The sequence below is a fragment of the Pavona decussata genome, unplaced genomic scaffold, assembly GCF_977016875.1.
Source record: "Pavona decussata unplaced genomic scaffold, jaPavDecu1.1 SCAFFOLD_92, whole genome shotgun sequence".
NCBI lineage: Eukaryota > Metazoa > Cnidaria > Anthozoa > Scleractinia > Agariciidae > Pavona > Pavona decussata.
This window is the reverse complement of record NW_028145509.1, coordinates 2,180,001-2,191,315: the sequence shown is the minus strand read 5'-3', so window position 1 is coordinate 2,191,315 and position 11,315 is coordinate 2,180,001. Positions and strand designations below refer to the sequence as shown.

At 37.0% G+C, this 11,315-nt stretch overlaps 1 protein-coding gene across 2 annotated transcripts in view; it reads left to right on the top strand.

Moving 5' to 3' along the window:
• The first annotated feature begins 2,971 nt into the window (after positions 1–2,971).
• The window catches only part of LOC146473833 (uncharacterized), a 17,142-nt gene continuing 8,798 nt past the window's right edge, over positions 2,972–11,315 (top strand). For both annotated transcript variants that reach the window (XM_085117877.1, XM_085117876.1), the window contains exons 1-5: positions 2,972–3,111; positions 5,963–6,219; positions 6,331–6,445; positions 6,521–6,643; positions 7,194–7,319. In XM_085117877.1, coding sequence (XP_084974003.1) covers positions 3,012–3,111; positions 5,963–6,219; positions 6,331–6,445; positions 6,521–6,643; positions 7,194–7,319 — 721 coding nt within the window. In that variant the 5' untranslated portion in view covers positions 2,972–3,011. The remainder of the gene's footprint in view (positions 3,112–5,962; positions 6,220–6,330; positions 6,446–6,520; positions 6,644–7,193; positions 7,320–11,315) is intronic.

Here is an 11,315-nt window from a genome sequence, read left to right as displayed (position 1 = left end):
GTTACTGTGTGTTACTTGTTGCCAAATTACAACATGTTCACTTTTATTTTTTTTTTTTTTTCATTTTTTGTACGACATAGTTACAAATATAATTACAAGGAATGTAAGAACAGAAAGGGTGGAGGTCAAACGTCGTTTTCGACATTTTACGCTTGCGACAAGGCATGATTACATTGCACGTACTTCAGCGACATATCAGAACCAGGATATAGTACGCTAGCGGCTCAGGCATGTCTATTATTTCATTTGCGTACGAATAAAAGCGAGTCGTAACCACGTACAATGCACGCAACAATCTCGGTCCACCTTTAAAAGTGCTAAGCCACCCCAGAAGAAAACGAGCGCGGAAAGTATTATATTTTTCTGTAACTTAAAAAAGGGGGAAGGTATTTGAATTTCAGTGACCCTCATTAAAGCCCCTAGAATGGGAAAATGGAAGCCCGTGAGAAAATGTATTCAGGGATAAATCGTACTGTGGTAATTTTTTACTAGGGAGAGTGGGCTAAGTTTAATAACTATACTGCTGAAGTTTTTTTCTGCCTGCGCTTCCTTTCCATCTGTTTGTTAGCTAGACTTTTAAAACACATATACTTACAAAACGTGACAGAAAAACTAGACCTTTGAAATGAAAAGAATGACAAAAGTTCTTCCCTGACTGATAAAAGAACAAACCTGTAACTGGCATAACAACAGACTTTTACACGATAATTTTTGAAAATATAAGGTGATGAGTCTTGGCCGATAAAGGGTACTGTAATCGAACAAAAGTCGGCGACAATTGGAGTTACGTTATTAAAAGACCAACTAACTTTTCAAGTCACATAAGCAATATCTGTGAATAAAGGTTTGTGTGATGAAATTGGTGTTCTTCTAAGATTACGCAAATTAATGTCAAACATCTGCAAATTACACATGTTAAATTTGCTATACTATCTCGTCTCATGTGCTGTCAGACTGTCTGTCATCTTAGTCGTTCCTGTCAGTGACGCCAGAAGACTCAAACGAATTCCAGAACGTCCCCCATGTGATCATAAAGCCTTTTGCATAAGTCCCTACTATGTTGATAACCTACCAACACTTCATACTCGACCATTGCAAGATATCACAACCACATTGTACAAAGTTAAAAACGATGTGGCACTAACCTATATCGTCGACTTTTTTGTGATTAAAAATAGTCAGTATTCTCTCAGAAATTCAGAATTTGTCTTAACAAGGTTTAGAATTGTTGCATCTAACAAACGGAGCATTTAGATCAAGGTCCAGTTATTTGTTCAAAACTTAATGACTTCATAAAACTTTCTCAATGCGTAGGTATTTTGAGAGACGTGTTAATTAATAAATCAGTTGACTTCTGTCAACTGATGGACGATACTTATAAAGACTGTTCTCTCTGCAACAACCAGTAGCCGATTTTATTGTAGATCTTCCGCCTTTATTTATCTCCTTTAAAAGTTTTATATTTTGTTACCAACTATATAAATTATAGGGTTATGTTGTGCAGTTAGCGTACATTCCAGTACGCTATATGTTACGACACAAAATTGAATTTCTTACTTACTTAACAGTTGAATTTTGCAGATATAGTTTGTATTACATTTTCGGTATTATTATAAAGGACTATTTGACACATTTTAGTATGTATTTAGTTGTGTCTCCTGTTAGCTACATTTTTAATAGTGAGATTATTGACACTGGAAATCCAGTCAACATTACTATCCCTTGATTTTCGTTTAAAATTTAAATAAAGTTTTAATAATAATACTCACTCTACTTACCTACGGAGTAGTTGCTTGGCTAGGCAACTCGAACGGCTTATATTTAGTAAGAATGCTATAACACTCTCAGCACGATTTCACAGGCCTCGTTTTGGACGAGCTGCAAAGTTGCGAAATCATCAACAACAACCATATTCACAATGATTTCTTTTTTTTTTTTTTTTGCATGCACCGCCGGTGAACGCCGATATATAGGGTAATTTACTTGCCACAGTCAGTTTCCTAAAAGAAGAAAGAATTTTTTTCGATAAAAGGGATAGTTAACGATAATAAAACAGCATGACGTTTCGACGACTTCATATCGTCATTGTCAAATGAGTAAAAATGGAAATAACGGAAAGGCATATTTATAGGTATTGAAAGTGAGAAAATAAATTAGCATGAAAGTATTCAGGTAAAGTGTTTCGCGCGAATGGAATCCGCTTGCGTGTTCAGTTTCGGTCTATATGAAGTCGCCGAAACGTCATGCTGTTTTATTATCGGTAATTTTCTTGTTGAAATGTTTCTTCAAATCGTTTTTCATCAAAGGGATAGTTCCTCGACAAAATATCAAATTAACTAAATGATTCATTTTATAACGGGTCAAAACAGCCTATGCTTTCTGAGCATTTCAGTATGCACAGTTTGAAAACAAAGTTTATTTGCATAGAGAAAACAATATTCTTTTGCCAAAATTGAGCTTGCACGTAATAACGTACGATACGATGCATTACGAAAAGTAGGTGACGGGTAGCATCGACTGATGGCACATGTGCATGTGATTAAGGTGATATGTTGCAATTATTGATTCGGTCATAACTGCCAGAATAAACATAAATTTTCAGTGTTAAGGACAGCTCTCGTCTTCCATCGCAAAAGGCTGCCAGGGTGTCATTGTTTATGCTATTCCATTGTGCAAATTTGCCAAATTATCCGGTGAAATATACGAAAACAAGAATTGTAATTAAAAGTTTAGTCCAAAGTCAGAAAAAAAAATCCCACACTTTGTGGATTCAAAATACGTCATTTACCACATTTGAGATAAAAATTTTAAAAAAAATTTAATCAAGTTTTCACCAGTAAAGTACACATTAGTCTTAAAAGCGGTGCCAGTTTCAGTGTAAACTATTCGCAGTTAGTTAATTAAATATGTTAACAACAACCTGTCGCGACTAATTTTAGCAGCTCACAACATTATGCAAACGGTAGACGCAGGTGAAAAGGTTCCCGATGCTTCCATAAAATTACAAAATAATGTGGCGCTTAACTCACCTATCTTTGGGAAAAGAAAGAAGCATATTTCTTGCCATATGCGTTTTAATTATTGCTGCTAATGGCCTTGGGGTGACAGCAGGTTTGTAAAGATTATTTCCTTTTTTACCTTTTGTGTTTAATTTCAACTTTGGGTTTGAATATTGCAACCGGCGGACACTTCAAGATCGCCAAGATCGGTTCATCCTTTAATTCGATTGTTAGGCCAGTACAATGACAAATGTCTTTCAAGTTTCACAAAGCGGTGTTCTGGATGACACCAAGTTTCCTTTTGCATCAGAAAGAACCATAGGGGAAAACATTGTAAATGATATTGTAATTGAAATTAACACAATGCATTTAGAGGTGAAATTTTTTAGCGTTTTTTCCCCGGATAAATTAAAGCTTACAATGGCCGTAGATGTAATTCGTGCAGGGAAAGAGGGGAGGATTAAATAATTATCAAAGGGAGTAATAGAAGACAGACGGGCTGGAATCGCAAGCTTAGACTGGAGAGCAAAGTTCTAACGTCAGGGCCATTACTTATAAAGCTCCAGTTGGCTCCTTATCGTAATTTGTAATCTGCAAGGAATTTGGTTCACTGTAAGGTTAATGTTAGTTCCACTCTGCATGACGCAACAACCTTTCCCCGACGTCAAAATTATTAGGGGATTCAAGCAACCACGAAGGCAACGCTAACGAAAACGTCACCTGGAAAGGTATGTTTTCGTTACTTGCAGTACTTCGTGGTTATTCCAACTCGTTCAACTTGTAAAATAAAGCCGAACTATCTTGGAAAAGAATTGGTTGGAACGGCGTTCAAGTTGAAACAGGGAACGAAACAATTGCCGTCATGCGCTCGGCGTTCTCCACAGAACCTTAAATTTAGTCATTTCACATTGTTGTTTTACGGAGGACGGCGTAGAAATGTAGCAAAATTTATAACACACTTGAACGCATTGTTTTGTTCATTAAAAATCTTATTGTTTGACGTCGTTCCCGTTGCCGTCGTCGTCGTATCTACTTAAACTCCCTAGCAATATATAATACAGTGGTGAGCCTGCGAACCGCGTTTTTTCTAGTAAATTATATTTCTGACTTCGTTTCTGCTGCACGATGATGGCATTAAGCCCAGATTTTATTTCTGGAAAACCCATACTTCAAAAATCGCTAGCTAGTATGGGACAAAAACTTTTTCTATTTGAAAGCAAATTCACTTATACGTTTTAAATGACAATTACTGGGCCGACAGCCTTTGCGTATTACTTATTTGAAGTTTGTCTCCTTTTTGAGACGTTCAAGGCGATTCCAAGCAGTTTTAGCAGCCTTTTTTTTTTTAATCTATATACAACTACGACTCACCGACCATCTAAAAGTTACTAAGAATTTATATCTCTGTTTAATTGCCTAGCAACAGAAATATATTCAAAATATTTCGACGTTATTACGTCTTCTTCAGCTGCTATTATGAAATGATAAGATTGTTTATTAGCTTGATAAAAGCTTTATTTCGTCGAACAGTATTCCATTTACTTTGAATAGTTGTCCAGTCTTGCTTTTAAAGTCTCTTTCCAACAAGGACATGAAAGGAATAGAAGTAACAGGAAATTTCAAGTAAAATATTTTCCTTCGGATATTTATGGTGAAAGCCCCGAGCGTTGGATTTTCAATTTTTATTATACTCGGGAGCCATGCCAGTTTATGGAAAGGCTAACCGATATCGCATTTGATCATATACACATGCTAATTTGCGCCATACAAATATTAATTATTATTATTATTATTATTATTATTATTATTATTATTATTATTATTATTATTATTACTATTATTATTATTATTATTATTTTTATTATTATTATTATTATTATTATTATTATTATTATTATTATTATTATTATTATTATTATTATTATTATCCTCGTCTCACTTTTAGTTAAGATTAAGCGCCTTATACGATTCACAATTATTTCAGCCAGCGTTGTCGTACCTGAACACAGTCCCGATTTGGCTGAAGGAGTGCATTTACGACGAGATCACGGGAAATAGATCTTCCATAAAACAAAAGTTATGTCCATTTAATAACAACTGACTAGTAGGAACAGAAATTTGCAGCTTTATAAGAAATAAAATGATTTGAGACCTGAAATGATTTTGTGAATTAAAATGATTTTGTGACCTAATATGCAGCCCTATATGGTTATGTAATTGTTGCACGCAAAAGAACTTGTTGCGAAAATGGTGGCTTTGAATCCAAAATGGTGGCCATGGAAAACTCTAAACCAAAGATAGACGATAGTAATATTACATGGTTTCCAAAGCTATTTGAAACTAGACTATTAAAAAAAAAAAAAAAAAAAAAAAAAAAATAATAATAATAATAATAATAATAATAATAATAATAATAATAATAATAATAATAATAAGACTGGGTCTCCCAAAACTCTATCCCGAGTACGAGATCAAGCAAACCAATGTTGTGTTTAACTTTCTGGGAGATTTCAACATCACCCTAAAGAAAAAACTCTCTGATCTAGCCCAAGAAAGATGTCACTAAAGTACTAACCAACTGTCAGAAGTGGATTATATCACAGAACTGCGAAATCACCAAAAAATTCCACAGTTTAAGACAATAAAGCACACATTTTTTTTTTTTTTTTTTCAGTCCAGGAACTGTTGCCTAGACACTGTCCGCAGCAGGTTTCAGAACAAATTGTAAACTGAAAAGTTATTCAATAAAATAGACATAATGATTACACTAGTATATTTTATATTTAATAATGATAACAGTCCATTTTTCTCTGGGATGGAAATCCCCTTTAAAATTCTGCTGGAAAAACAATGAGAGAATCTGTTAAGTTAAGTTAAATATTAAATTCCTAGAGTAAATGAAATAAAAAACCCTCTAATTTCACTTGTTATATTCAATTAAGATAATGTTATGTTCTCCCTAGATGACTGCCGAACAATTCATTTCAAAGAGCAACTGGTGAATAAAGTTCTTAGAAACCACGTTATCCAAAGTGAGCAAGTACCTGACGAGGAGTTGTGCAGGTTAAAATGCTACCTGGAGCCAAACTGTATGTCCTACAATTATGGTCCTCTCAATGATGAGTCATTTCTGTGTGAACTGAATGACAAGAGTCACTCACAGACCTCGCCCAACGAGCTAAATACAAGAGATGGATTTATATACAGACCGATATTTAAGGTAAATAGACTATAAATCGTGCGTTGAGAATGATTTCCTATAACTGTATTTAATATTGTTAACGAACAAAAAAAAAAAAAAAACGTCGGAATAACAATTCTTTACTTCCAGAGTGCCTGCCTAAGCAACCCTTGCCCGAGCAACTCAACCTGTCAGACAGGATTTGGAGACAAAGGATTTCGCTGCGTTTGTCCTCAAGGTTACCATGGAGACAAATGTCATTTGGGTAAGATAAAAGATGCAGTTATAGCACTTTTGCTACATTTTATGTGTTTCTAATGTGAATGACTTGCTTCTGCAGATGTCAAGGAGTGTACTGACAAACGTCATAACTGTTCGTCTAACGCCCTGTGTGTTGATGTACCAGGCTCGTTTCAATGTACTTGTAACTCTGGTTTCACTGGGACTGGATTCGAATGCACTGGTATGTTGTTCTATAAATTTAACTTTATCTAAACTGAGCTGTTTTTCCTGTTCAGTGGTTGACGGGGCAGGGTTGGGGAATGATTCCAAACTTCGAGAAATACGAAAATTTTATTTAGCATTTTCCTGCCAGTTAAAAGTTCAGGTTAACAGTCCAAACAGATTGAACTGACTGTATTAGTATACAAAAAATATACATCTCTGAGTTCTTAAAGCTACTTTGAAAAACTGAAAACTAAAATTGAAGTATTTTTTCTTAAATATTATCGTTGGGTCCTTCCGTGACTTTAAGTCATCTCTGCCCTACATTTGTAAGTAAATTTAATGACTTGGAATGGCATTCTAGAGAAAGCCGGAAGAGAGTCACGGTTGTGACCAGGGAATGGAGATATCAGTCGAATATACCTCACGCGCTCATGATCAGAAAGAGAAGTAAGAGAAAGGGAGGTGTGATTAGGATTGTCAGAGAACTATAAAAATTAGTCCGAGGTGCTGTTAACGTTATTTTATGGTGAAGAACCAGCTCATAAAAACAAATTAACTTCTTTCAGATTTAGATGAATGTAATGTACCTGGCGCCAATAAGTGCTCGCCAAATGCAGATTGTGTAAATAGCCATGGATCCTTTAACTGTAGCTGCAGACCTGGTTACATTGGAGATGGTGTGAACTGCAGTGGTAGGTTCTTAAAAACCCTTTTAGAAACGTGGTTATTTTTTAATCACCAGTTCGTAGCTTGTTTCTTGATATATTTTTTTCTCGAATATGGAATTTCATAAGACCTTTTTTTTTTTTGTTTGTTTGGAAGACGTAAATTGGCCCTTTACTTCATCTCCTCGAACGATATTTTCTAATTATCCTGAGGCAGATAATTGTTTTCCCGCAATTATTAGCCCGGAGACGACCAAAATTTCTAGCCATCGAATAATCCCGTCGTAAAAAATGATTAGCTGGGATTTACATGGAGTAGCTTTTATTTACTGTGAACGTGATCTGACGTGGAAAATATTCCACAGGTGACTCGTGTAGCTTAACCCGATTTCAGTAGCATGAGGCAGCTAGGGTAATTGTCTTTTACCCTGTAGACCGGATGCTATTACATTGCAACGATTATGCCTAGTAGTACTTCACGGTATCCATTTTATTCACCTGAAAGGGGAAAGACAATGTGAAGCAGAGTTCCGGTTCAGGAAATAAGGCTAAGACAGAAGTAAGACTGATCAAGCCACCATCTTTCGCATCTGACACCCATAACGTGTTAACTACTTCACCCCCACGCCTGTATGCATTACAGCGGATACCAATGACACGCGACTTACCACTTGGAAAAGAGTCGGATAAAGTTGCGACTTAATAGTTGTGATTGTATTGAATTCTGACACGATTTCAAGGCAACCAAACCAGGAAATTGACAATTTTATCCACTGACAAATGCTTTAAGAGCCGTCCTCTGTAAATATCGACTATCGTCGTTTGGACGAGAAAAAATGAAATCCCTCAAACTTTCTCAGAAGAATGGTCTATATAAGTGATTCACATAAATACAACTTTCGGCTCAGTTCGATTCGTATTTTAGCTGTAGTGCAACCATCTTGGTTTTACCGCTCTGAGAGGGCTTTCGGCGGCCATTTTAGGCCACACTTTTAAAAAATTGCCTTTCAAAGAAAGCGTTACAAATCCGAACAAAATCTCATTATTCGAGACAAGCAAATGTTTGTTGTTGTGTTGAGAAGCTTTTTTGGGAATTTGATCGAAATCTGATTTTTTTACAAAATTTTTAATTTCTTCCCTATTGAACTACTCTTCAAGTGCCAAAAAAATGGCCGACTTTAAAGGAAAATATCGCTAAAGATACATCAGTTGGCATCCTAAAACAGCATCCTGGTTAAAGAGCAATGTCTCGTCTGTAATAATATGCAATAAAATTTTTGGGCAGTTAAAAAGAGAAAATTATAGAAGAAGAAGTTTTAACTGTACTTTTGTCAACAAACACCGCCTTCGTAATTAGCATAACAACATGAAAATAACGATTTCCTAAGAAACTAATGATAAATTCCACTTACCTCGTGAAATATCGAGAACTGGATATTTCAAAATATATCGAATTGTAGTTTCAGTCGGATGCAGCCGCATTTTCGATGATTTGTTGTGCGAAATCACTGTAATACACCGCCGCCGTTAAACTGAGTTCAATTCTTCGAAGTCGATCCGTCACGACCGTCAGGACAACCATCGGCCGAAAAAATTGCCATCCGCCCCATAAGCTGCCGTGTGCAAGGTGTCAAATATTTCTTTGTTATCCTTAATGACCAAAAATTCCTTCAACAACCATTTCAATCCTGCTTTGAACTGGAGATTCTCGTCAAGAAATCGTTTATGTTCCGTTGACTAATCCGCCGTGATTAAACAATGAGATTGCGTTGCAGAAACGCGCGCACATCCAGACGGGCTGGGGTGGGGGCGGGGAGGAAACAAAAATGGAACAGCTTCTTAATTAGCAAAAAAAAAGGGCCATTCAAGATCACTGTCAAAGCTATGTTGTGCATTTCGGGTATTAAATAGGAAACTGCTGTCCCAGAATAATGTGAAATATGATAAGCCCTTATGCTCTATTTCTTTGGTTGGGGCGTGGGAAGGGGGGGGGGGGGGGGGGGGGGGGGGGGGGTGGCAAGTAAAACACTAATTTACAGCATCAGTCGATCGTTGCTCTTCTGTTTATCGTTCATACCTGTTCACAACTATCCCAAGCTTACTGACAGCTATATATTTGTAACTGATTAGGTAACAGTGAGAAAGTTATATTCACCGGCACGTAAAATTAATATGAGGGTTTGTATGGGAATACATGCAAATAAACGGCTTACATAGAATTCCAATAAAAAGCGACTTACTTGCTTGTTTTTTTTTTTTTGTGTGTGTGTATTACACTTGCCTGTTTGTGTTTTGGAACGTTGTCATATCGACACGACTGCCGCTGAGGATCAAGCTGCCTACTCTTCAACCCGAACAAATATTCTCGAAACTGGCAGCTAATACACCCAATTGTTTATGTCTCATTCAACCTTTGTTCCTTTAATGCGTCAAACGGCTTTCAAAAGCTAAGTGTAAATATGCTTCGCATGATGTGCGAATATTTTGATTTAGGGTTAACAAATAGATTCCATTTTGCCGTGCGTCTGTACTCTGATAACGCACAGATGACGTCAAAACGTGGTGAGAACAAAGAAGTACGCTACGAGCCGCAGGCGAGTAGCGTGACTGATATTCTCAGCACGTTTTGACGTCCTCTGTGCGTTATCAGAGTACAGACCCACGGCAAAATGGAATCTATTTGTTTTATACAATAACCAAGACATTTCGACACATTTCGTGAGCGAGCATCGCGTTGCCTGAGCTGAGTCAAAAACTTTCCAGCAAACTCAGTTTTGGACTACTACACACATGCAATTTTGATCTTCTAAATTAGAGTATAATCCGAAAAAATTTCACTAACAATATTTTCAAAACTAACCTTTATTCCAGAAGGAAATCCTGACCTCAAAATATTACTTCATCATACATGCCAACCCACGTTGTTCAAAAATCGGGAGACGTCCAAAAATCTTCAGGGACAGCCAGCAGAACCGTGTCAGCAACAGCGAAGAGCCTCCGAGGGCTGTGGAATTAGGGCTACATTTTGGGGGTGGGGGAACTTCACCGTTCTACCGTAATTTCAACATTTCTTTATGGTTCAACGAAAACAAAAAAGCCGTAATCAGCGTTCAATCTTTCACTAAGTATTCAATATTTATAGTGCACGTACAAAGCGGGAGATTTATGTACCAAAGCGGGAGAGCGGGAGATGAGGCAAAAAAGCGTAAGTCTCCCGCCAAAAGCGGGAGAGTTGGCATCACTGCTTCATGTAAGTCGCTTCACTGCGATTTGTAATCAATTACCCGCCATTACCGGATTTCTATCGGCGACATATTTCGACAAATATTTGCTTCCTTTTCACGTCACAACAAAGTTCTAGCTTTCCTATCCTGGTTGAGGTCACTCTCAACGGTCTTTGTCCAATTTTTTATTGAACAGTTTTCCTTTCCTGAGAAAATTTGCCTGTGTTTGTCCGCTACTCGCAAAAACAGTTTGCAAAACTTTGTTGACCAGTCGCTCTGGCTGGACTCTAGACTCTGATCACGTGCGCCGGTCACACCACTCGATGACGTCAATCGTGCGTCTATGCTCTAATCACTCACTCCTCTAGACCAATCACAACGCGAGTTTTACACAGTTCATAGTATAATACAAATATCCCAAGATCGTGGAAAGCACCATACATGCAGCTGTTTAGCAATCTTGTGCAAACATGCAGCTCCGTTTCAACAGGACATTAACTGCATGAGCCAGCCTCAGGATCATGCAGTTATCTAATGTAAAAACAAAAGGGCAGCAACAAATATTTAAGGCATATGGGTTTTCAATAAAGAGGATGGCAGAGGGGGAAGGGGGAGTATCAATCGCGCATCACGTTTAATGTTAAATTGAATCACGCATCACCGAAAACCGTTTTAAAGCAATAACGCATCACGTAAGTAAGTGCACTAAGATAATAATGTAAGATTCCAAACTATCCGAGGACGCATTATTGAAAATTGTATTGCATGCAACATCTTCTTAGATTGATTGTGTGTTAAT